Below are 27,084 nucleotides of genomic sequence, written 5' to 3'. Positions count from 1 at the left end.
GTTAAAGAAATCCAGGAAGAATTGGATAAATTGAGTCCACATAAAATTAAACACACTAAGAAGGTATGATGCAGTTCAATTGTGATTAATACTTATTATTTATAAGTTATATTTCCTCTGTTTTGTTAGTGTCATGTGTCATGTGAGTTCTCTGCACTAATATTATTTTCAGTGCTTGTGGAAACCTGTTAGGGAGTGAGCACCTTAAATATTCTGAATTTGGGGTTGCTGTCCGAGGAACAGGTTCTGAAAATAGATTTTTGTTGTTGTTGCTGCTGGTATAAGAAAATGACCATGAGAAGCAAAAGAATGTCATTAGAAAACCTTTAAACTTTGTAATTCCCTTTATTTTGAAAAAGTTTTCACAATAGAAGTACTTCTTATATAGAAAGAAGATAGACTGTAAACGTTCTTAAGGGTTGGGTTACTGTTAAGAAGTTCTAAATATTAAGATACCTTCTCACTTCTCATTTATTGCCAGTCATGGGCAATGTCCAGGCTGGCAGCTGCCCATCGAGGAGCCATTCGGGCCTTACAGATGTTTGTTACTCAGTTTACTGACCGAGGGGAACACCCAGTTCCTGCCCGGTGTAGGGAACTGGGCAGTCTTATTCGCCAGCTTTCCCTCTGTTCTGCCAAGCTGGATGCCGATTCTTCTGTCCCTGATGTGGTTATAGATATCCTACGACAAATTGAGGTACGGAATTCACTCCAATTTTTGTTAAAAGTGCATTGTTTCTAAGCAGGGAAGTAATGTTTACCGTTGCCTAGTTTCATTGGGATTAATGGAGAATACAAGACAAAGCTGCTACCTAGTATGTTAAAGCTTTGCAGAGGGCAGACGCAGCACTTCAGTTTTATTTTATTGTTTTTACAGTCTAATCTATAATATTGTATTTCACTTCTTTGAGAATTGGTAATTTGAGTCTAGAATGTATAACAACTCTTAACCAGGTCCATTAATTAAACAGAATGTTCCATTCCCTGACCATGCCATTTAATAAAGAATTTATTAGCAAAGAAAAGGAAAACAGTAAAGCACTCTTAGATTAGTGCTTAGATTAGAATATTTGTGTAAACTGGATAGATTTTTGAAAATAAGCAAGTCTTAAAGACATGGAAACAGAGCCTCAAGTCTTGTGATGTGGCTAGAGACTTCTGGAAGTCACAACTGGCATGTGCTACTCAGGAATGGACAGTGTTCTTAGTTCTCATTGGTGACAAAGACAACAAAAACAACATGCCCTTAAATCTTTATAGTTCTCTGAAGTTTGTAGAGTGCTACCACATAATTTTCCATTTCATCCTTACTGCAGTGCTGTGGTTTGCAATAGGTTTTATTACTACTATTTTACAGAATAAAATAGAAAGTGGGGCTGGCCTGGTGGCATACTCGTTAAGTTTCCATGCTCTGCTTCAGCGGCCTGCGGTTCGCATCCTAGGCGCGGACCTACGCACCGCTCATCAGGCCACACTGTGGCGGTGTCCCACATACAAAATAGAGGAAGATGGGCACAGATGTTAGCTCAGGGCTAATCTTCCTCAGCAAAAAGAGGAGGATTGGCAATGGATGTTCGCTCACGGCCAGTCTCCCCACCAAAAAAAAATAGCGAAGGTCAGAGAGATTGCACAATTACTTCTCTTGCGAGTTGAGAATCAAATTCCTATCTTCTGACTCCTATGCCAGTGTTATTTCCACTACACCACACATTTTCATCCGCAAATAAAAAGACCGCCTTTATGTTAGTGTGACATAGTAAGCTGTTAGCTGTGGAGGAAAGGTGGTGTAGTGGGGAGAATTCTGGACTAACATGGCAGTTATACCATTAACTAGCCCTGGGTGGTTTATATGGCCCCTTCTACCTTTACAGTTCCATTATTCAGCAAATAGGTTTGTGATTTGCATTGGTTGCATTTGTGTATATAGAACTCACCATCAGGAGTGTTACTGTGAAATGCAGACCTTTAGACAGCATATGAAGTTGTGATGTTTTTAAACTTAGAAACATTTACTGGCCAAGATGATTCCATTTGGAGGACATATCTTCATAATCCTAGAAATGATCTCAAGGGATTATCTAGTCCCTTTCCCAAATTTTGAGCAAGAGTACCTTAACATAATGTTTCTCAAACATAATGTCTCTCTCTCCTACTTTTGAAAACATTCAATGGTGCAAGAAATTTATTCTTTCTTGTTGCTGTCTTACACCATCCCACAGCTTATTATTTTCTTATTGCCTTACTGTCATCTGAACTAAATCTCCCTGGCTATGTTCAGTTGTCCTTAATTTGTACTGACCGGATAGAGACTAAGCCCTTGCAGCCCAGTAATGAAGGAATGGGTACTTGTTAGAGGATATCCCTCTTTGAGGAAGGGGGAATACATATCTCCTACCATTGAGTGACCAAAGCCGCTAGACCTGCTAAGTTTCCTTTAGTTTATGAAAATGAATGTTACATATAGTCTGTTTACCCACTTAAAATGCTTCTTGAGTTTATGAGGTTTTCATTGAGAATTAAAATACTTTTAAAGCATATAGGATTATATTGTGAAGACTAGTTAATTTCTGAAATGGTGATCTTTAATTTTAGGATTTGGGTGCCTTTAAAAGTAGTCCTAGTCTTTATCTCTGCTTTCAGTTTTAGTGAGCTAAACACGTAAAAGAACATGCAGAATTTCTTTTATTAATTGTATGTCCTAAATAATAAAGTTTTTAAATTAAGCTAAACAACAATTTGTTAACCATTAGAGATAGCCATTTAATAACACGTTTCTCTGGAGTCCTCATGTTCAGTTTTGTGATTAAAAGTCAGACTTTTGTGAGATAAACAAAGAGAATAATTGACTGTTTTGTGGCAGGCTTTGGAATCCCTCCTGGAAAAGAAACTGTCACCAAAAAAGGTGAAGAAATGTTTCACTGACATTCGGAGCAGATTTCCTGTTGGTAGCCAAAGGGCCTTGGAGAGATGGCAAAGTACGTCACCAAAGAGCGAGAGGAGACCCTTCGTTGCAAAGGAGATAATTCCACAGGAAACAAAACAAGCTTCAATGGCAAAGAAGCTTCTTGCTGGTATGTTTCTTAAGGTGTTTATTGTAAGATATTTTATTCTTTGAAATTGTCTGGACTATAACAGTTGCTGCACTGAGGGGAAAGTGAGGATTTAAAACCTGCTCCACGGTAGGTGCACTTGAATTAGGATAAGTGAATTGCAGCCATGGTGCTTCCTTAGGCTGGAGGCTGGAGTGCTCTTTCATAGGGGAGGGTGGAGAAAGTAAAATTCCCTTTTCCTACATCATAACATTTGAGCTACCCAGAGTCAATTCCTACAGAGCTGGAAGTTAGTACCCTACTTTTTTTTTTGAGTTTGTTTATTTATATTTTAATGATAGATATATACATGTACACACATTTGATATAAATGTATTTTTTTTACACAGGCAATAAATAAATTTTTGTCTTTCCAGGAAGTAGAATTGCTAGCTTATGTGGTATGCACATTTAAACAGATACTGCCAACTTGCCTTTGAAAGTGGGCATCCAATTATGTTTTGACTAGCAGTGACCATCAGTATGTATTTCCCCATGTCCTTGCCAAGTACTTTGTGTAATGAAATTTGAAAAATTTCCTAGTCTCTGGGTGGAAAATTGTATCTCATTGTTTTATGTTGCATTTCCCTGATTCCTAGTGAGGAAGATTATTGTTTCTTTTCACATATTCCTTAGCCATGTTTGTTTCCTCTTCTGTGATTGGTCTGTTCCTGTCCTTTGCCATCTCCCTGCTGGGTTCTATGTCTTTAGCTTATGGATAGATAGACATTGTTTATATTATTCTGGATCTTAATCCTTTTTTGGTTTACATGTATTGCAGATATTTTCTTAGTCATTTTTGTAATTTGTTTATGATATCTTTTCTGGTATAGAAAATTTTAATTTTGTAGGCAAAATCATCATTCTTTCTTACATATTTTAATATTTCATGAAGCCATTCTTCCCTCTTTGTTCTTCTTTTTCAAAATATTGCTGATGGTGATTGCTTATCTTTAGAGGAATTTAGAATGGGTTTTTCAAGTTCTGTGAAAGACGCTGTTGGGATTTTGATTGGTATTACATTGAGTTCATAGATTAATTAGGGGAGAAATGGCATCTTTACAATATGAAATCATCCCTTCGATTTATTCATGCCCTTTTTCTATCCCTTCAGTTGAATTTTATAATTTTATGCATATAAGAATTCCTGACAGAGGAATACATAGGAATTCCTAAATGCCTTTGTTATGTTTATTTCCAGTTTTTATATTTTATAGTTTTTATTGCTATTGTGAATGGGATCTTTTTTATTAACATTTTGAAATTGGTTATTGCTCCTCATAGGAGAGCTGTTGCATTTGTACATTGCTCTTATATCTGGTACCTTGCTGAAATCTTTACTTTGTTATGATACTATATTTCATTGGTTCTAAGGTATATATTTAACATTTCTGAAATTGGGGTGCATTCTCAAATTGAATTGATTCTTAAATTAATTGGCACTATTTAAAATTTTCCTGTTGGTTTATAAAATAATGATATGGCTTATACTTGATGTTTTAGATTTGATGAAATAAGAAATTTTGTTAGTTAATTCTTTTTTATTTTTCCAGATAGATGAGATCACCTACAAATAAGTAAAGTTTTGCCTGTCTGCAATTTTTATACCTTTTCTTTTTTCTCTTTCTGCTTTATTGAATGGGTTTTAATTCAGAGTAATATTGAATAATAGCCAGAATGGTGGACATTTTCCCCACAGATTTAACGGGAATGCTTCTTTATATATGATGTTTACTGTTGATTTTTTGGCAGATCCGCATATGAAGTTAAGGAAAATTTCTTCTGTTCCTGTTTTGCTAAGAGATTTTCTTTTCCTCTTCTTTTTTCTTTTTCTTAGTTAAACTCATAGAGATATACGTTGATAGTGTTTTAAAATAGTTTTAATATTTCAATATTGAATATTTAAATATGCCATTCATATCAGAGTGTGGACAAATCCAGTAAACTAGTTTTCCTTTTTTAACTGAAGTGGAATGTACTGATAGAAAAGTACACACAATATAAATTTACAGCTCACTGAATTATCAGAAAACAAACATCTATATAACCACTACCCAAGTCAAGAGATAGAAACATTACGGGCACTAAGAACTCCCACTGTACCCTTCTCTCCCAGTGTTTATGCCCTGCCTCCTCCCCCAAATTAACTATTACTCTTATTTTTAATGCCTTGGTTTTGCCTGATTTGGAACTTTATAAAAATAGAATTACACACTGGGTATTTTCTTGGGATTGGCTTCTTTCACTTAACACTTTGTGTGATTCATCTGTTCTGTTTGTGTAGCTGTGATTTTTGTGTGCGTTCATTGCTGTATTCCATTGTGTGAATATATCACAATTTATTTATCTATTTTGTTGTTTTAATCATAGGGTTGTTTCCATTTTGGGGCAATTATAAAGAATACTACTGTGATTATTCTTATATATGTCTCTTGGTACCTGTGTGCATGTGTTTCTGTTGGGTATATTCCCAGGAGTCTAACTGTTAGGTCATAGGGTATGTGTTTGTGCAACTGTAATAGATAAAAATTTTTTTTCAAAGTAGTTTTATATTCCAACCAACAGTGTATGAGAACAGTTGCTACACACCCTTGCCAGCACTTATTGTTATTAGTTTTTTACATTTTAGCTGCTTGGTTGATGTGTAAGACTATCACTGTGATTTTAATTTACATTTTATGAATGAGTAATGATGTGAGTACTCTTTCCTATATTTATGGGCCATTTACATATCTTCTTTTGTGAAGTGCTAGGTTAAGTCTCTTGCCCGCTCCTCCTCCCTCTCTTTCTCTCTCTGTCTCTCTTTCACTTTTTCTTTTTCTCTTCCTTCCTTCCTTTCTCTTTTATTGATTTGTAGGAGTTCTTTATAGGCTTATTCTGCATATGAACCCTTTCTCAGTTATCTGTGTTGTAAATATCTTCTTAGAAATAAGATGTGGCTTGCTTTTAAATGTTGCAGTGGTGTCTTTTGATGAACAGCATTCTTAATTTCACTGTAGTCCAATGTAGCAGTCTTTTCTGTATAGTTTTTGTATCCTGTTTAAGAAGCTTTTCCCTATGCCAAAGTTAAGAAGACATTTTCCTATGTTATTTCCTAGAAAAGTTGCATTTTCTTCCAGATAGATATCCAATTGAGCTAGCGTTATTTGTTGAAAAGATTATTCTTTCCCCAAAGGGGCATACAGTGGCACTTGTGCTGTAAATTAAGTGTCCACATATGTGTGGGACAATTTCTGGGCCGTCTGTTCTTTTTCATTGATCTAATTGTTGGTTCTTTTGCTAGTGTACACTATCTTAATTATTCTAAGTCTTGATATCCAGTAGAACAGCTTTTGCCACCTGTTCATCTTCTAGAACGTCTTAGCTAATCTTGGCTCTTGGTATTTCCACAGAAGTTTTAGAATCAGAATTTGTCAATTTCCATCAGCCTCCCACCCCCCCAGAACAACAGCAACAACAAAAAACAAGCTATTGGAATTTTGATGAGAAATTGATATCTTTACAATGTTGAATTTCCCATTCCACAAACAGAAAAACACAAAAACCTCCTCCATTTATTTAGATTGTCTTTACTCTCAGTCATTTATAGTTTGTGTGTGTGTGTGTGTGTGTGTGTGTGTAGGATTTTGTTCATCTTCCATTAGATTTATTCCTTGGTATTCTATTTTCAGTGCTCTTATAAATGATGTCTTTTTAAAAATTTAATTTCTAATGTATATTGCTGATTATGTATAGACAGTTGATTTTATGTATTGATCTTGTACCCAGCAACTTGCTAAGCTAATTTGTTTCTAATAATTTATCTGTAGCTTATTTGTGTTTCGCTATGTATATAATCATATCATCTATGAATAACCATTGGTTTATTTTCTCCTGTCCAATTTTTATTCCTTTTATTTCTTTTTCTTCTATAGTTTTCTGGTTTTATTTACTTGGTCTGTAGATGACTGATATAAAGGTGTGTTAAAATCTCTTGTGATGCTTGAGACTGTCTTAATTTCTCACTGTATTTCTGTTCATTTTTATTTTGTATATTTTGGAGTTGTGCTGTTAGAGGCCTAAGAGTTACTAACTTAAATCTCTTTGATGGATTTTATATGTTATTATTAAATATCTCTTTGTCTTTTTTAATGTCATTCACTTTAAATTCTGTTTTACCTGATATTAATATTGTCTCATCTACCTAACTTGTTTGTTATTTACCTAGAATAACATTTTCCGTCCCTCTATGTTCAATCTTTCTTTGCTGTTCTTTTTTAAGAGTATGTCTTGTAAGTACTTTACTATTGGTGTGGTTTTTTTTTTTTTTTGTGAGGAAGATCGGCCCTGAGCTAACATCTGGCAATCCTCCTCTTTTTGCTGAGGAAGACTGGCCCTGGGCTAACATCCATGCCCATCTTCCTCCACTATATACGGGAGGCCACCACAGCATGGCTTGACAAGTGGTGCGTCAGTGCGTGCCCGGGATCCAAACCTGTGAACCCCAGGCCGCCGCAGCAGAATGCGCCCACTTCACCACTTGCGCCACTGGGCCGGCCCATACTGTTGGTGTTTTTAACTGTTGGAGATCTCTATATTTAATCTGCTTACATTTATTGAGATTAGTGACACATTTGAACTTCTTTGTACTTTACTTTATGGTTTCCATTTGCCGCGGGGTTTTTTTCCCTTTGTTGTTGATCAAGTTTTTCTTGTTTCATTTTGTTTGCTCTACTGATTTGAAAGTTATGCATCAGTGTGGTTTTCATTTGATTTATTTCTCAGTCTACCACTAATTCTGTGGAACCTTCATAGCTTAATGCGCCACCTCTAACATGAATGTAACAAAACCTAATTTACTCAGTTACTATTCGATAGTTATTCACTATAATGTGATATTCTCTTCCCTTCACTTGTAGGCAGGTAGAACTAATATAGTATCTTCCTTTTAACCAGAGTCTGCTTTTGCCAGCCTTTCCCTTCAGGACAAGTGTCATGTCTGTTTGCTGTCATATCCTCTGTGACTAGCCCAGTGTCTGGCACATAGGCTCTTCCGTGAGAGACTCTATGAAGAAGTGTAATGGAATAAGAAAAGCCTTCTAAGCAGCAAATCACAGTAACTTGAGTTCTAGGTGTTGGGGGCTCACTTATGAAACTCTGGAGGAAATGTGGAGAATTTTCCAGGCCTATACACAGAGATGTGTTTCCTAAATGAGTTAGAAAATTAGGACAAGCTTCAGAGAGAGAAGTTGGAAAATCTGCTAAGCTAAAACTCACCATAGGAACAAATGTGGGAAAGCAGAAAGTCAGACCATCAGGGGAAAAATGTAGACCAAAAAGACCCCACTTCTAGTCTCACCTCTGCCATTTTGTGACCCTGGGTAGATGACTTAATCTCTCTGAACCTTAATTTTTTCATCTGTTAAATGGGGATAATAGCCCTTATCCTATCTGACTGACTTAGTTGTTGTAAGTAGCAAATTAGATAATTACTAAGTGCTATAAAGATGTAAGATGTTGTTTTTAGTTCATAATAACCTCAAGTTATTAAGAAAAGGTTAGATTATGTGAGGCATATTCTAACTGAGGAAAAAAATCTTTGGTAGCCATTAAAAAATGAGTTTTGTCAATTTTTAAAATAATAAAGCTGTGTAGTCATAAGGAAGCAAGTAAGGTTCGGTATCTGGAAAATATATTTATGTGGAACAGCTGCATAGTCCCTGACAGGGCAGAATGAATGGGCCTAGCCCTGGACCGAAAGTCAGAAGATGTGGCTCTGCCACTTACTCTCCCTGTGACCTCGAGTAAAACACTGAACCGTCATTTCCTCATCTGAAAAATTGTAGTAATCGTCCTGCCTGCTCTGTGTGTCTGGTGAGGCTCAAATGTGAATGATGTTATAAACTGAAAAAGTGTTGTGCAGATGTAAGAGATGATAATAATCGTCGTTACTACACATTGAGGTCTGGTCATTGTTAGCACTTTGCAAATTTAATACGTTTGCTTGTGGGGAAGGATGTGGTAGCTCTCTTATTTTTACTTTTTTTATTTGTGTTTTTCTTCTTGTCCTTGTGATCTGGATTTCAGAAGGTTACATTTTCTGTTTCTGTTTTAGATATCACTCTACCAAATTCCTCCATTCTGACTTCCTAAGTTCTCCTCTTCCCTACTACTCACCCCCAAAAAGTCATAGGGAGCCACTTGGATAGACAACCCTCTCTGCCCTTTTCAGTTGGGATATATGTATGAGGCTGATTTGCTCTTGTGATTTATATATTTGTTGGTTGGTGCAGTTCTTTAGGGGCTTCTGAAGTATTCTTGCAGTGGTTGATTGCATTAGTATAGCTTGTCAGATGTAAGGATGGTGTCCCTCCCCACTACCAACAATGTCCTCAAACTCAGATGCCCCTGGAACTTGTACTGTATTTACATGTTGATTTATGTAAATCATAACCAAAAAGGCATCAGGCCCTAGAGGTCAGAGTTGCTTTGCTATATGTGAACTTGGGGGTTAATAAATAAATTATAGACCAACGATTTAGTCTTAGTATCCTTTCCTTCCAGTTTATACTTCCTTGCTATGTGACCTCTGTAACCCTGAAAACTACCAGATTAAAGAAGGGATGCAGGGGAATCTGGCCCTTGACCAACTGCTGTTATAGTCCAAGTGTAGTTTTCCTTTCATTGTGAAATATTTAAAACATACAGAAAAAGATCGAAAATAATTAACACCTGTGTATCCACTACCCAGATTTAACAGATTTTAACATTTTTGCTTTATTTGTTTCAGAAGTTTTTTTAGAAATAAAATATGACAGGTACAGCTGAAGTCCCTTTTACATTTCTCTCCCCATCGATCCCCCTCCCTCCCTCACCAGAGGTTACTCTTGTTGTTGTTGTAATATGGACCTCTTCTGTTTTTATACTTCTACTGCTTGTGTATCTATCCATAAGCAACCTCTGGGTCACTGTTTCACTGTACATTGTTTCATATGCTATACATTTCATGTAAATGATTATCCTACAGTATGCATCCTTGTGCAGTTTGCTTTTCCAAACCCCACTTATGTTTGTAAGACTTGTTCATATTGATATGTGAATTCTAATTTACTAATTTAATTGCTGTATAGGTTTCCCTTGTGTGAATATACCGTAGTTTATTTTCAGTTCTCATTGATGGACGTTTGGGTTATTTCCAGTTTTTGCTCCTATAAACCATGAAGTGAGTATCCGTGCTCATGTCTTCCCCTGTGCACGCGTGAGAGTCCCTCTAGGCTGAGTGTGTACCTGGGAGTGAAACTGCTGGGTTGCCGAGTGGGCAGGTCTTCAGCTTCGCTAGAGCCGTCAAGGTGCTCTTCCGGGAAGTGAGGCCAGTTGACTCCCGCACTAGGAGCTTGTGAGAGTACTTGGTTTCCACATCCTTGGTTCTTTATGCTTGGTATTGTCGTATTAAAATTTCTCCCCCAATCTGATGGATGTGAAGTGATACCTCATTGTTTTAATTTGGATTTTTCTGGTTGCTGTGATCTTTTCATGTTTTCATTGACAGTCACATTTTCTCTCTAAATTGTCAGTTTCTATCCTATGTCTATTTCTCTGTTGGATTGTTTATTTTTCTTATAGATTTATAGACATTTCTTTACATATTCTGGGTATTAATCCTATGAATTATATGCATTACAGATATCTACTTCCAGACTCTGGCTTGTCTGTTGACTTTATGGTGTCTTTTTGTCAAAAGAAGTTGTAGTTCACTGTAATTAAATTTAAATGCATTAATATTATGTTTGAGTTTAAGAAAGCCTTTTCTGCCCTGATGTCATAAATTCTCTTATATTTTCTTCTAAAAGCTTTGAAGTTCTCCTTTCCCATTTAGATCTTCATTCTCTTTAGAATTTAAGTGTTGTTCAGTGTGAGGCAGGGATCCTGTTTTATTTTGTTACCTATGGATGCTCACAGTCCCAGCACGATTTATGGAACAGTCCAGTTCACGCTCACTGATTTGTCATGCCGCCTTTGTCATCTCCGTCCTGCTTTGCTGGTTTCTGCCTGTTCCTGCCTCACTCCCACACTGCCCTGATTATTACAGCTTTATCACGGAGCCTGTATCTCTGGTGGAATAAGACTCCACCCCCGCCCCACTCCTCACTTTGTTGTTCTTCTTCAGAATTATTTGGGCTATCTTGGGATCTTACTCTTCATAAGAATTTCAGAATCTGCTTGTTTAGATCCACAAAAAAAAATCTGTTGGGATTTTAATTGAATTTGCATTTGAAATTATAGATTACTTTGGGGAGAACTGACATCTTTACAGTATTCTTTTCGTTCATGAAAGCAATTTACTCAGATCTTCTTTCATGTCCTTTAAAAATACCTTTGAATTTTTTCTGTAAAAGCCTTGTACATCTTTTGTTAGATTTCTTCCTGAGTGCCGTGAAGTGTTTGTTGCCAGTGTTAGTGGGATATTTTTTTCTCTTATGTTTTCTCTAATTAGTTATTTTGATATGTGGGAGTGGTATTGATTTTTGTATATTTTACTTTTATCCAGAAACCTTGCTGAACTCTCTTCTTAGTTGTAATTGTTTGTCTGAAGATTCTTTTGGATTTTCTATATAGAAAACATTATCCCACCTTCAAATAAAAATAGTTTTATTTTCCTTCCTGTTGCAGGTTGAATGTCATGTATGGAGTTCAGACTTTATTTTGTATCAAATTAGGAGCCATCAAAGGTTTTGAGAAGTGACATTTAAATATTTACATTTTATAAAAACAGTTTTTGTAACCAGCTAAAGGTATGATTGAAGATAAGGGGTCAGTTAGGAGATGCTATTATCACAGTCATGATATTGCAAGCCTGACCTTGGGTGGTGGCAGAAGGGAGGGAAGGGCAGAGAGAGGTGCAAGAGATGTTTTAGAATTAGGATCAAAGGGAGCAGGGGAGTGAGTAAATGTGGGAGGTGGGGGCCAGGGAGTCAGCCACGACACTCAGGTTTCTGCTTGTGGAGCCGCAGTGGCAGTCGTAGGATGAGGAACAGCTTTGGAACAGGGCACCTCTGTTTTTAGCAGGGCTTGGACAGATACGTGAAGCTTATCTGTCTGTAGGTAATCGTTCTCACCACTTGGTTTGAAGAGCATTTCCCCAGTTTGTCCTTCTGAAATTTCCATATAGATAAGTATCAACGTGATAGAGAGCTTCCAGTGACCCAGAGGTTGGAGAATGAGCTTGATGTATTAGATGCGGATATACTTCCAGAAGAAGCTCCATCTATTCTAGACCAAAACGCAAGCTTCAAAGAAGAGGCATTAGCCCCGGCAAAAACAAGAGCAGTCAAAAAGAAGCCTGTGACTGAGGATGTGCCTGCTAGGAAGAACGATACTCTGGTGCCGACAAGACTACAGCAAGTATGAAATCACTTCTTTCTTTGGGCCCATTTGTGTTAATCTTATGTTGTCCAAGGTCACACAGGCTAGTAAGTGGTGGAGCCAGGATTTGAATGCCAGAGCCCTTGAGCCCATCTATCTAAAGTAAGCTGACTTAGCTTGGCTCCAAGTTGTTTTTATTTTTTAACAAAAAATAACAGATTTTAATATGTTAGTAGGACAGGGCGTTCTTTCTTGTCCCCTTTTGGTAAGGTCCTAACTAATTTGGTACCAAGGTCCTAATCAGGCAGGCTGTTTTTGTTTTTGTTTTTTTGTTTTTTTGTTTTTTTTTGTGAGGGAGATCAGCCCTGAGCTAACATCCGTGCTAATCCTCCTCTTTTTGCTGAGGAAGACCGGCTCTGAGCTAACATCTATTGCCAATCCTCCTCCTTTTTTTTTTTTCCCCCAAAGCCCCAGTAGATAGTTGTATGCCATAGTTGCACATCCTTCTAGTTGCTGTATGTGGGACTCGGGCTCAGCATGGCCGGAGAAGCGGTGCGTCAGTGCACGCCCGGGATCCGAACTCGGGCCGCCAGTAGCGGAGCGCTCGCACTTAAGCACTAAGCCACCGGGCCGGCCCCGTCAGGCAGGCTATTTTAAAATTCGGTTTTTTTCTGCTTCTGATTTGAAAGTGTGAAATTTGAGGGGATTAAGATTTGGTTGCTGCTAAAGATAAATACTGATAAATAATAATCACTCAATATTAAAAGGCATCCTAGGATGAGTATTTTCTAATATGGCTTTGGGAGCCAGCCTGCTTGAAACTACATTATATTTTAAGCTTCTATTTAAAATTTAACTTAAGGGCCTACCAGTGGAGAACTGACCAGAAAACCACCTCCTAACTAAATACCGTTAATGTAGTTACTGCCATCTGATGGTGCTGTCAGAGGCTTCTGTAGCAAACCTCTATATTGTCTGGTGACCCCAGAAAAAGGATATTGAGCAGTTATTACCAGTTGCTAATAGATCATGGATTAGGATCAAGTTTTTATTCCTTTCCAAACAAACTCTTATGGGGGGCCATTGGGAAGTCAGAATTGAGCCTGTACGAATTCAGCTTGGTGCTCTTCTCCAGAGATAGTCTCATTCTCTGTAGTGTTTTAAAATAGCCTGATGCATTCTATTTAGATGGCATATGCCTTTCTACCTTCATCATCATACTCCTCCTATGTTAGCCCATTTAATCTTCTAGAAACTTGTGAAGAAATTTTCTGCCATTTTACAGATGAGAAACCTAAAACTCAGAGAGTTTAAGTATTTTAACCAAGAATGTTTTACAGTTTCCCTCTTTTTTTTTTTTTTTTTTTTGTGAGGAAGATCAGCCCTGAGCTAACATCCATGCCAATCCTCCTCTTTTTGCTGAGGAAGACCGGCCATGAGCTAACATCTATTGCCACTCCTCCTTTTTTTCTCCTTTTTCTCCCCAAAGCCCCAGTAGATAGTTGTATGTTATAGTTGCACATCCTGCTAGTTGCTGTATGTGGGACGTGGCCTCAGCGTAGCCCGACAAGTGGTGGGTTGGTGCGCACTCAGGATCCAAACCTGGGCCGCCAGTAGCAGAGTGCACACACTTAACCTGCTAAGCCACGGGCCGGCCCCTCCCTCTTTTTTTTGGTTTGTTTAATTAGGAAGAAGATAAAAATAAATATAATATATTTTATGTATAGTTTATATGGCAAAGCCAGGGATTCCAGTTTTACACCTCCTTCCCCTTCTCCCCCATCAGGGTTGTTTCAGTGTAATTTATACCCTCCCTCAAATTTCTACCACAGCGCTTTCCGCTTAGGTTTTTGCTGAGTGGGTGCGTGAATAGCATAGAGACACTTGAAGCTTCAGTAAGCCAGAGGTTAAAACCTGTTTCTTTGATATCCGTTTAGCTTTATAATTCATATTTATCTCTTAAAGGGGCTCCACAAAACTGAAAAAAATAGACCAACCCAATCTCACAGCAAAAGCAGGTTGCAACGGACAACAGTCTCATCGAGATTAAAAATGAACCAACAGCCTGTGAAAGACCACAGGGCTCCTTGGATACCTCCAAACCCCACCTCCCCACCGGCATCTCCCAAATGGTATGTAAAAGTTCATGGAACATTTGGCTATGTGATTTTATTTTTCCTCCCCAGATCGAAGGTGATCTATTGCTTTAGTGCAAATAAAGCAGCAGCCTTAGTTCCCATTAAGAAGAAACTTATTTGGGTGAGTAATGCATGAGAAGTTTTTGTCTAGAAGCCTGTTGGTTCCTTTTTCCTGCCTGACTGTGGGTAGAGTAGCCTTCCATGGGCCACCCCAACACCCTGGGGACGTGTGTCACTGTGTGGAGGGTCGTGGGCTTCCCTTCACTTGCCTCTTCACCCAGTAGACTCTGGTTACTTGAGGCCAAGAGCTGTGCCTTTCTTATATCCAAATGTTCAGTGTTTAGCACAGTGCCTGGTACTTAGTAAATCTTAGGCATTAGGTAAATCTTTGCTGAATGAATGAATATTTAAAAATATTTCTAATTCCAAGTCAAGATAATTATGAGTTATAGAACCATACACATTTCATAGACACTGTCCTGACTTCAGGGGACAGTTAGGATAATGCTGACATGACTGTCGTGTCACCCTCAGTCACAGCACCTGGAGAAGGAGGAGCCACCATTCCACAGAGCAGCAAGAAGGGATTGTCCTCCAGGGCAGCAGGGTCCAGTGAGGTGGAAATAGTCTTTGGGGAATTGGTTAAAGATAAAGGGGAGCTTCTTGACCACGGGACAGTGGTTCTTGAAAGCACAATGGAAAGGACCAGGAGATAGGACAGTAGAAAGAAGGCAGCAGAAAGCAGTAATGTGGGGAGAGAACGAGTGAGAAGAGGGGTCCACCTTTTGGGAGGCTGGCAGAAGACAGGGTGAGAACGGGAATGGATTCCCCTTCAGACTGTCAATGATTCTGAATGAGTGGTTATGCTCATCCATCAGCCCTCACTTTAAAGTTGAAGAAACAATAGAGAATTTAATGTCTTGCTTATATAGCAGAGCTGGGACTAAAATCAGCTCTTCTGATTTCAAAATGTGCTTTTTTGTTTTTGTTTCTCTGCTCTAAATTCTGTATTTTTATATATGTGTTGGTATAGAGATGTGAATTCACTTGATAAGCTCATAAAAACATCAATTGGTTGAAGTTTATATTGCAAACCAAACATTCAGCAGACTGTCTTCTAGAGTGTGTGTGTGGTGGGTGGGGGAGGGAAGCAGATAAGGCTTCTAGGTTCATAGTGCTGTTAGGCCTTATAAAGGTACAATGTTGCTTTATAATATGGAATGCAATTAGTGACCCAAATCTGTATATTATAACAGGGTTTTGTTGAAGTTCGCCCATTATTCCGTAACTGATGATTGTTTTTTCATTTAAAATAGTGATTCTTTTGTGAAGTGAAGGGGAACTTCTCTCCTTTGACAGTGAGCCTGAATCCTGGAGGATCTCACTCTTCTTCACATGCAGAGCCCCATGCTGTAGATCACTGTTGATTTAATGCTCTTGTCTTCTCTGAGCTGGCACCTTTTGATGAGTCATTGGATGTGAAGTGAATGATTACAAAGGTATACTTTTCCATTTTTTGCAGCGCTGCATGGCGAAAGGTGAAATCGAGCCCCAAAGGTGCTGCAAAAGAACAGTCTCTCCAGCAAGAAGATACTCAAGAGGAAAGTCAATTGAGAGGTGCTGTTGAGCATGAAGCAGCTAGGTTTGTGCTGGTATTTTTCAAATCTTTGAAAATTAGAGAGTCCCTTTCACGTAGATTCTACAGTGAACTCTTTCTTCTCTTTCCTATATATAAAGTTGGTTATTTAAAATGTAAATTACTAAGCTTTTCTGTCAAACTATGCAGCTTAGACGAGGGAACTCCTCCAATATTTCTTATTTTATTCATTCAAAGATTACGTGTGTCGGTTGTCTACCAATTGCTTGTTTTGTGTATGGTACGGTTGTCAGCTCTATGGAGACTTTTTAAAACAAGGACAGAAAAGACAGAATCCCAGCCCCTGCTTATTTACAGTCAGTAGGGAGGACATGTCATTAATTATAATTTAAGCTAGAACATGGTGTGTACCCTAGGAACTAAAGGGTTAAGTACTGAGAGAGTTTAGAAGGGGACGGGGTACGTCTTGCTGCAGAAATCTGGGCTTCATGGAGGGAGATGGAACATAATTTAGGACTTGAAGAGTAGGCTTTAAATAGGGGGTGATGAGGTGAGAACATCCTATGAGAAGAGAGCAGTGAACACAGGTCGCTGTGCATTGTTTGGCTGAAGTTGTTCTTGCAATTATGGGAAAGCAAAAATGAAAGTGGGCCGTTAAATAACTGGATAATATTCACATGTCCTAAACTGAAAAAGTCAGAGCCCTTCCACATATGATAAAGTTGTTCAGAGTTGGCTTTTCCTTTCTGTTTTTATTTGAATTCACTATGCCTTTATGGCTCTCCTGGGTATTCATTTCTTTGTCTAAACTTGAAGATACAGCAACAGCTTTACTTTATAGTTGAACCAGAAATCCTAAATACAGTGATGGCTAGTTTCCTGGAGAATATTCGTGGGCAGTTTTTTGTTTCCCTACACACTAACTGGGAGTGCTTGTGCACATAAATATGTCTTTTGACATGGAACATGGCGTGGAGAGCTTTATGGGTACAGAGAGGTTGTCTTACCTACTGAGTCTTTAATGGAGCCAGGATTGGGGTCTGGGGAATGCTGACTCCTGGTCTGTTTCTGTGGTAATGACACCCTGCAGGTTGAGGCACAATCGGTCTGACTCTTTTATACTCTCTGCTAGACTCGCTTGGCTTGATGCTGAAACTTCCAACAGATTGAAGGAACTAGAAGAATTAAAAGCCAAAGAAATGGACAAAATGCAAAAACAGAGGTAAATATCTGTTTCTGAGGTAGAGCAAGAGCAAGCCTATTCTACCTCATCTAGCTGTTTGAAGAGCTAATTGAGATTGTTTAGAGGTATAGTCACACTACTTGTGTTTATTGGCTATCTGCCTACTTAGAAGACTTTGAGGTCACCTGAGAAGCCTACAGTGGAGCCAAGATTGGACCCCAAGGGAGTCCTGGCTGCTTTGAGGAGAGTTGGGGTGACAATTTTGTACTATCCTCTAGGCTCGATTGGCTTGATGCTGAAACTTCCAGAAGAACAAAGGAATTGAATGAACTCAAAACTGAAGAAATGGATAGACTTCAAAAATTGAGGTATGTGTTTGCTTCTGAGGAAGAATAGTGAATGCTTGCCTATTCTAATTGATCTAGATTGTTTTACCAACCTGGACCATTTAAGCCTAACCTCACTAAATGAATGAATGAGTGAATGAGTGAATGAATGAATACCTGCACGCCTACATGTATTTTATATAGTACTTTTGCTAGCAAATATTTCTTTCATATGGGGTTTGATTGATAACTGAAAAAACATGTACAATTTGGGGGAAGTTCTGTCTTGAAAGATCAGAGTCTTACTTGTGTGTGTCTGTGCTGCCCTCCAAGGTGCTTTTCTCTTGGCCAGGTAGGAGGTTGATGTGCACGTTCTGCTCATGTGAGTGAGTGTATAGATACTTTGCTTCACACGTCAACTTGAATGCAGCCTAAGGTGTTCTAATGAGGTTGCCTTTTTCCATTTGTCGCTTAGGAGTGTTGTTGCCACTTAACTATAGGCATGAAGAAGTTTGTGAGAAGATTTAGTTGATGCTGCTATTGCTGCAGTTTGGCTCATTTTTCGAGCTCTGATGATAATTCACCCCGAAGTCAAATGAACAGAATTCTCATTGAAACAGCTGTGCGTTCTGTCACCAATCATGATAGAAAGTTCATTCCCTAGAGGGCTGAGATTTTTTTGTCTATAATTAAGATTTCAAGTTATACAATCACAGAATCTTAGGATTGAAGGATCTTTTCCCCCGACTAATGCTTCCAGCCCCTCTGGACTATCTCCACGAATAACTGTCCAGCATATTGGTACACAGCCTCTGGGATGGGATGGTCACCACCATCTGAGGTGGTCCATTCCTCGGTTATTTCTAGCTTTAGAAGCTGTGACCTTAGATTGTACTGGAAATGGATTCCATGTGACTCCTACCCACTTTGGGTCAAATAGCAAAAGCGTAATTCTCTGTACCCCATTTATCTGATTGTTTTTTTATTTAAAAAAAAATCATACACGTAGAAGAACATACTAAATGCATATGTACAGTCCAAAATATTACAAAACAAACACCCGTGCACCCCCCAAACCAAGGAGTAGATCTCACCCCCACTCTGAAAACGCCCTGTGTGTCCCTCCTCAGTTGCATCCCCTCCTTTCCCCCCAGAGCTAAGTAACCACTGTCCCGAGTCCTGTGTTAATCTCGTCATTACCTTTATTCATAAATCTGTCACCTATGTGTGTATCGCTAACAGTATATTGTTGAATTTTGAAAACTGGGAAGCAAGCACAAACCTAGCTCAACAAGGAAAGGGCAGCGCTGCTGGTATTAGATGAAGATTCCCAGGGGAAAGTAGGCTGAACAGAGTCTGGCTCATAATCTGACCTGCGCTTCCAGATAGTAGGCACCCGTCCCAGGAAGTCGGTGGGCAAGGTCGTGAGTGAGTCTTTGCAGATGTAAGGCTTAACCACATTTGGGGCACCTGGAAGTGAGCGAGGTACAGTGGACTTCTGGAAGAAACCTGGGCAGGGGGACAGTGGGCTGCCTATAAAGTACAGCGTGTTCCATTTTATTGCTGAGTAGTATCCATTCTGTGAATATCCCACAGTCTATTTATCCATTCTCCTATGGATTAACGTTTGGTTTGTTCGTGTTTTTAGTTAGTATGGGAGTTCCTTTCTAGTGGTTCCACATCCTTGCTAACATTTGGTATTGTCTGTTTGTCTTTTAAATTTTAGCCATTCTGGTGAGAGTGGTGGTATCTCGTTATGGTTTTAATTTGCATTTCCTTGAAATCTAGTTATGATGGGCACCTTTTCTAGTCTTATTGTGAAGTGTCTAAGTCTTTTGCCCATTTTTTATTCTTTTATTTTAAATTACTGATTTTTAAGAGTTTTTTTATTTTTTCTGGATTTGAACCCTTGTCAGATATATGTGCAGCAAATATTTTCTCCCAATACTGTGGCTTTTCTGTATATCTTCTTAATAGTGTCTTTTTTGTGTGTGTGTGAGGAAGATCAGCCCTGAGCTAACATCCGTTGCCAATCGTCCTCTTTTTGCTGAGGAAGACTGGCCCTGGGCTAACATCCATGCCCATCCTCCTCTACTTTATATGGGACACCGCCACAGCATGGCCTGAGCAGCAGTGCATCAGTGCACGCCCGGGATCCGAACCTACGAACCCCTGGCTGCTGAAGCGGAGTGCGCACACTTAACCGCTGCGCCACTGGGCCGGCCCCTTAATAGTGTCTTTTGATGACTGGAAGTTTTAAATTTTGATTAAGACCAGTTTATCAATTTTTTACTTTACAGTTAGTCTTTTTTTTGTGAACTGTCTTAGAAATCATTGCCAATGCTAAGGTCTAAAAGATATTCTTCTGTGTTTTCTTCTAAATGCTTTATGGTCTTAGCTTTTATTTTTATATCTGTGATCCATTTTGAATTAATTTCTATGTATAAGATGCGATACTGATCAAGGTTCATTGTTTTCCTTATGGATATCTGGCTATCCTAGCCAGATATCCTAGCACCATCTGATGAAAGGATTATTGAACTTGAACTTTAGGGTCATCTGGGTAGACTGTTTGCTAAGGACCCTCAGAGTGGTCTTTAGGTCTTTCCTGTGGGGTGGTTCAGACTGTCCAGAGAAGAATCTTTTGATCTTCTGTCTGGAGGTTAAGCATCCGGATGCCAGTGTCCTAGGAGCTGGGTTGGGGAGGAGGGCTGTGAGTCTTATCACTCGGCATTCTGCATGCATGCACAATCCCCTCTTTTCAGTAGGGTACCTACAGCTTACCTGTGATTGGCATCCCTTAGTCAAGAGACACCTCCAGGGAGTGAGCAACCAGACTTCTCTCAGAGTCGCAGTTGTGTGAAGTAGGGAAGGGACCCAGGGATCTAACTTCTCAAACATCATTTGACTCTTATCTTCTATACATAAGCCACCCCCTCCAGCTCACCCCCTGCAGGCCTAGATCTACGTAGTAGTACTGCCAGTGCTGTGCCTGTTTAAGTCAGCAGTGCAAATTGTGTGGGTTCTCAGTTCTTCCCGTTGCTAGCCTAGAATTCAGTTTTCTCAGGTCAGGTAAGTTAGTTATCACTTTTGTCCTTCTGTTTTCCAGCACCATTTTTTTCCCTTGTCTTTGTGAGTTTATACCTAACTCTATTATTGTGGGGTTTGGGGAGGGAACAAAATGGGTGTCATTTGTTCAGTCTTCCATCCTCTTTAGTTGTTTAAAGGCAGCCATTATTCTTTTAAAATGTACTCAGAGCCTAACCTACTTCTTCAGATGTTATCTAAACCCTTGTCCTCAAAGTGGGGTCCAGGACCAGCAGTGTTGCATCGCTTGGGAGCTTGTTGGAAAAACAGAATCTCAGGCCTCACTCAGACCAACTGAATCAGAGTCTGCATTTTAACAGATCCCCAGGGACTTGTATGGGCATTAAAATTAGAGAAGCACTGTGATTTTTATAATCGTTTGATTTCCCTTCACCTGGAGTGGTAAATAAATGTGCAAAGTAGGATATTTTCTTGTTTTTGATTTTAATTTTCAGTTTTATTTCTGAATAGTGTTTCTGCCACCCAGTTAGCAGACAAGGTAGAGAAGGCAGTTCTGGAGCGTTTGAAGCCTCTCCTGGTCAAGGCCCAGGTAATCTAGTTCATCTCATTTGCTTGCCTTTTGGAAGTTCTAGAATAAAAAGAGTTGCTGCAGAGGTCACACTGACCCTTTGTAGGGCTGAGTGTCTGTGTGGCAGCTGGAGGCTGCAGTGCTGATCTGTGCTGCACAGTATGGGCGCGGTGTTGCTGGGGCCCGTTTTGGGCACCTGCAGACCACCGCACACTGTTGCTGTGTCTTCCATTGTGGGTAAGGGATAAAGACAAGGGGAAGAGAGAGAAAGTCCCACTTTTGAGAAAGGTGAGATTTTAGTTTGGGGAATGAGTTCAGATTGCAGTTTCCCTTCGTAATCAAATAGTTGTGTTGGTGATGTTAGTGTTCAATTAACTGCTTCCATTCTAATCCTGTGCTCTTTCACCTTAGTGGTTTTGGAATGATTGGCTCTATTTTTCCAAAGGAGAGTGATGTTAGAACAGCTTTTGTGTACAAACCCGTACTCTCTTGAAGGTGAAACAGCATACAGCATCACCAGCATGTTGTGCCGTCCTCCCATAAGCAGTAAGATGAATGCTATGGTCAGACCCTGTAGATCCAACTTGTAAATGGAAATAATCTTGTTTGTATAAACAGATAAGACCACAGAAGAAAAATATAATCTTAAGTGGAACAAATGACGTTCTGGGTCCCTGGGTCCCACTGAATTTTTGTATCTTTAGTTTAAGAAATATTAAATTATTATTAGAGTCCACGGAAATCTCAGGAATGTAGAACTGATAGGGCTCTTAGAGACCGAGTTGTCCAACCTCCTCATTTTATCCATGAGGAAACTGTGGAACAGAGAAGTTGAGTAATTGCATAAAAACACACAGCTACTCTGACAAGGTTTACAAAGTTGAGGCAAGAAAAGGCAGAAAGCCAAGATCAACACATGGCATTTATTTTCATGAGGACAAAGTGCTTTGAGTTGCTGCAAAAAGCCTAACGTAGCTGAAGCTGACGGCAGTTCTACGCACAAGTTATTCTGGGAACAGAATTCATTTGTACTAATATGGGTTGTAAATTTTTATAATTCATGAATGTGCTTGTCTGTTTTAATAGAGAGTCAATTCTTCTCTGGAAGCAGATAGTCATTTGAAGGATCGGCCATCAGTAAACACAGCGATAGCCCAGCCTGCAGAGGAGGTGTGTATGGTGTGGTGTTGGTATTCTGGGCTAATACTGGTATCATTATGTGATAATGTTGTAAAGAAAATGATACACAGATTACTTTGCAAACACTAGATTATCCTATTCAAAAAGGGTGAAAGTTATTTTTCATATTTGGCATGTTAATTCTTCCAGCGTATATTTAGCATTATGACTTAGTCTTGCAAACAGCTCACAGAAATCTCTAGAGCCACAGGTTTTTGTCAGCGGCTCTTTTCCTCTCCTGGTGACAGAATGTGGGTGCACTGCGTGACCCTGAATGTTGATGGCCTGCAGCAGAAGAATGGTCGCCCTCATTTCCTTTCATTCAGCCTAGTTTTGCTCATTACTGGCCTAATTTCCTTTATACTTAGTGTCTAATATTTATTGTTAGGTAAACATGTTTTGAAGGCCTAATAATGATCAGTATCTGGCCCAGTAGAGAGAAAAGATGGCCCAGGAAGAAAAATAACATCTGAGAAAAATGAAAACATATTTTGTGGTTGTCACCGTTGTGCTCTTCCTCTGGAGGACTTGTGTTTAATATCTGTGGGAATGTTCCTATCCTGCCTAGGCTTAGGGCTGTGGAGTGGAAGGTACATTATTGGATCAATATTTTGTGACAGAATCTAATGTGAGGTGAGGCTTCTAAGACCGGAAGCTGAAAGCCTACATTTAGCTCTTACAAACCAGGTGTGCTATGGCTTGGTGCTTTGTGCAGCATAGCCACCAAATGATGCTTTTTTTCCTGGCAAAATAATGAGACTAACATCTAATGCTAGGGAGGCAACTCCATATGGCATTTTAATATGAGAGAAAAATGAAGTGATTATAAATGCTGTTAGTAAAGAAGACATGTTTGAATATTACTGGGAATGATCAGCCAGCCTCGTATATTACTGGGAATGATCAGCCAGCCTCGTATATTACTGGGAATGATCAGCCAGCCTCGTATATATGAATTATTCTGTAGGCATTAAATGGTCTTTAATATAATTTAATGAAAAAGAAAAATAACTATGCGGTGTTTAGTATTCTGGTTATTAGTATTATGGTACTCTGGCTGCTGTTAAACATCAGCATCGTTGCAAAGAGTTTCCCAGGCAGCACCATCAAGAGTTAATGTTTATAAATAACTGAATAAAAACAAACAAACTCATTGAGATTGGCATAATGAAGTAAAAAGAATCATTTTCTATGTTAACTTATAGAAGAGCTATGGGACCTTGAAGACAAATTCTCAAAATTCTCATCTCTAAAATGCAGAAGACACTTGTTACACTTTACAAGTAAAATACAACTCACAATAGATTTACTTACAGACAAGATAATCTCTGATAGCAGGAAAAAGCTCTTGGAAGGGTAGTGTTATAACATATTTGTCTATTGCTGCTGCTGTTGTCAATAGCTGAACTTGCACATGAAATATATTTTTCCAAAATGTATCATTTTTAAGTTTAAAAGTTATATGCACATGGCTAAAAATTCAAACAATTTAGAACAAGTATAATGTAAAAAGTTAAACCTCCCCACCAATGGATACCGTATCCTGTTCTGTGCCTAGCTTCTTTCTTTATATTTTAGTGATCTTTCCAGATCAGCACATTGAGACCTTCCTTATCTTTTTTAATGGCACATAATATTCTTGATATTCCATTCTTTATAGATGAAAAATATTACACATTCAGATACACACACATCTTAACTAAACTGGTATTATTGGTTTAGTTGTTGCTAGATTTTTTGTAATTCTGTTGTATTGATTATTCAACTGATTTTTATTTCTTTAACTTGAGGTTGAGCATTTCTTTATATCTTTATTGGCCATTAATATGTTTTCTTCTCTGAACTGTTACAAGGTTTTCAAAATTGCTGTGGCAGTAACTGTTCATTGAGTGTCTTATTTCATGCCAATGACTGTGCTGAGTCTCCCAACATGCAAGCACTCGTGTAATCCTTATAACTCTGAAATAGAAGATTATCACTTCCTTATTACAGATGAGCAGACTGAGGCCCAGAGAGGTTAAGTGAACTTGCCCACAGTTGTAGGCATATCAGTGGGCAGAACCAGGATTCAGTCGCGGAAATGCCTCATTCCAAAGCCTGATGTGATCATTTCCCTAGCAGACGTTTTTTGCAAAAACCTCTTTTAGAGCAGATTATAGACATATATTAGAGTCAAAAGAAGTACCATGCATGTAAAGATGATTTGCAAACTGTAAAGTGCTTTGTGAATGTAAAGAATACAAGGTCAAAAAGCCTGTAAGCTCTCCCGGGTTATAGATAGCAAGTCTCAAGCAAAGACAAAGACTCAGGAACTTTGTGATACCAGGAACAGATATTTTTACAGAAGCATTGACCCAAAAGAGAATACATACATCCTCTGGAGTAGGTGGCATGTAAAGTATTGGACATTCTTCTGAGTATAGCACAAAGAAGATATTTGCTTTACCAGCAAGCAAAACAGGTAATAATGATAATTTACATGGGCAATAAAGATATTACTTGGTTAATGCTACCATTTAAACGACTGTGGTAGAAATTGTACTGATGTTACTGCTTTTGATATTTACGGACTTAGGAGAGATTTGATCTAGCATAGAAACTGCCAGTTGGATCTCTATGTGGCTGGTTTATTATGATCAGCATTAAGTTCTTCTGTTTTCTTCTTGTTGCCTTTCCATCCCCCTCCCTTGTTTTGTAGGCTACGGCTGTTGATTCTGAATCCAACAACATTCGTCAGCTGGATGATTTTTTGGAAGATACCGCTCATGAGCTCTGGACTATAACTCACTCTAAGATCTTGGAGTGTGAAGCCTTAGACACCTTGGGGGACATCAAGGACAGCCCATATCTGGAGACCATGATGCTCCGAATGGAGGAAATGGAAGTGAGGTCTGGGGCTGTGGCTCTGTTTTGCCACTGGGGGCTGGCTTCTGCTGAGCACTGCTCCTCCTCATGCTTCTGTAGCCTAGTACTTCAGTCACACAATCCTGGTTTTAAATCCCAGCTTGACTGCCAACCAACCATATGGCCTTGGTAAAGTCATTAACCCTCTCTAATAAGTAAGTGTTTTTAAGGGTAAAAGGTGTGAAGTATCATTACACTACCTGACACATAACTCAGGAAGTGTGAAGTATCATTACACTACCTGACACATAACCATCATTATTATCCCCCAATATCATTGATATGGGATTCGAAAAACCCTGGGACCAGAACCCAGGCCCACAAATAGGACTATTGGCTGCTTCATCTCTCAACTTGTAAATGCTATTCAGTTACCTCTTCTACCCTGTATCGTGTGATCCTGACAAGTCACAGGTAATTTTACCCTCTTTAATTCCCATGATGCTACTTTAGAATGCGTTTCTCATAGCATTTTAGACCTCCGACATTACCCAGCCCAAACCCTGGATTGTTTAGAACAGAAAATTGAGGCACAATAAGGGAGGAATCGATGTGGCCAAGGTCCCAAAAGAATTCCCACGAGAGCTAGGATGAGAATCTGGGTCTCCCGACTCCCAATTCAACATTTTCTTTTTAACTCCACCATGACTGAATCTCATTTTGGTTTTACTGCTAAGTATAAACACTAGAGGGAAGACAATTTTTTGTTGGTTTTTGAAAATTTAACGATGCACAGTTTATCCTAGTCTCGTAACTGTTTTCCCCTTCTTGGGGGTAACTGTCTAGACCTGAAGTGTCCAGAATGGAAGCCTCTAGCCACATATGGGTATTTAAATGTAAATTAATTAAGGTTAAACACACTACTCATAATTCCAGTTGTCAATAGTTAGTGGCTACTATACTGGACGTGGCAAATATAGAGCATTTCCATCATCACAGCGAGTTCTAGTGGGCACCACTGGTCTGGATTAGATTGATTAGATTGCTTCATTTTATTTCAGACCTCACTTCATGAACTAGTCACTTCCTGGCCTGGCGGATGCCGTTTCTGGCAGTGTGTCTGTATCAAATGTGTCTGCTGAACTGTTACATCCTGGCTAGTTCTGGTTTGTGACGAAACTCATTTTCTGCTAAATTAAACCTTTTTTTTTTTTAAAGAAATACCAGGAGACAGTTCGCCAAAGATATAATAAAATTGTATATACTGATCCTCATCTTTGGCTGCAGGAAGAAAAAAATGGTGAGTGTTCCCACACTTTCTTCCCCAACATTATATTCTGAAAATTTTCAGACATACAGAAATGTTGAAAAAAATTATACAGTGGACATCCACATACCCACCTTCTAGATTCTACAGTTAACATGTTGCTGTATTTGCTTTATCATATATCTGTTTATCCTGTATTCATCCATCAATTCTTCTTACTTTTGGATGCATTTCAAAGTAACTTGCAAACATCAGTACACATCATCCTAAACATTGTAACATGTGTATCAGCACCTAGAGTTTAATATTTATTTATGCTTCTTTTTCATTTTGAGATAAAATTTATATATAATAAAATGCACAAATCTTAACTGTGTCATTTGATGGGTTTTGACAAATGGATAGCTTTGTTATCCAAACCCCTAGCAAGATAGAGACTGTATCACCACCTCAGAAAGTTCCCTCACGCTCCTTCCCAGTCAGTCCCCATGCCCAGGCCACCA

The 27,084-nt window shown here is 38.9% G+C and overlaps 1 protein-coding gene across 7 annotated transcripts in view; it reads left to right on the top strand.

Annotated features, from left to right (window-relative positions):
• The window catches only part of KIAA0753 (KIAA0753 ortholog), a 54,856-nt gene that overhangs the window by 15,852 nt on the left and 11,920 nt on the right, over nt 1-27,084 (top strand). For 5 of the 7 annotated variants that reach the window (XM_087440597.1, XM_004433242.3, XM_087440598.1 and 2 more), the window contains 12 exons: nt 1-63; nt 482-697; nt 2,861-3,071; nt 12,238-12,470; nt 14,397-14,563; nt 16,092-16,211; nt 17,299-17,388; nt 17,628-17,717; nt 21,234-21,312; nt 22,378-22,461; nt 25,169-25,354; nt 26,533-26,614. In XM_087440597.1, coding sequence (XP_087296723.1) covers nt 1-63; nt 482-697; nt 2,861-3,071; nt 12,238-12,470; nt 14,397-14,563; nt 16,092-16,211; nt 17,299-17,388; nt 17,628-17,717; nt 21,234-21,312; nt 22,378-22,461; nt 25,169-25,354; nt 26,533-26,614 — 1,621 coding nt within the window. Of the gene's footprint in view, nt 64-481; nt 698-2,860; nt 3,072-12,237; nt 12,471-14,396; nt 14,564-16,091; nt 16,212-17,298; nt 17,389-17,627; nt 17,718-21,233; nt 21,313-22,377; nt 22,462-25,168; nt 25,360-26,532; nt 26,615-27,084 lie in introns of all 7 variants that reach the window. The other 2 variants (XR_015554652.1, XM_087440601.1) reach the window with 1 other exon arrangement.

This window comes from Ceratotherium simum, chromosome 16, assembly GCF_057802395.1.
Source record: "Ceratotherium simum simum isolate JZ-2026a chromosome 16, ASM5780239v1, whole genome shotgun sequence".
Classification (NCBI taxonomy): domain Eukaryota; kingdom Metazoa; phylum Chordata; class Mammalia; order Perissodactyla; family Rhinocerotidae; genus Ceratotherium; species Ceratotherium simum.
This window is presented reverse-complemented; position numbering and strand designations above follow the sequence as displayed.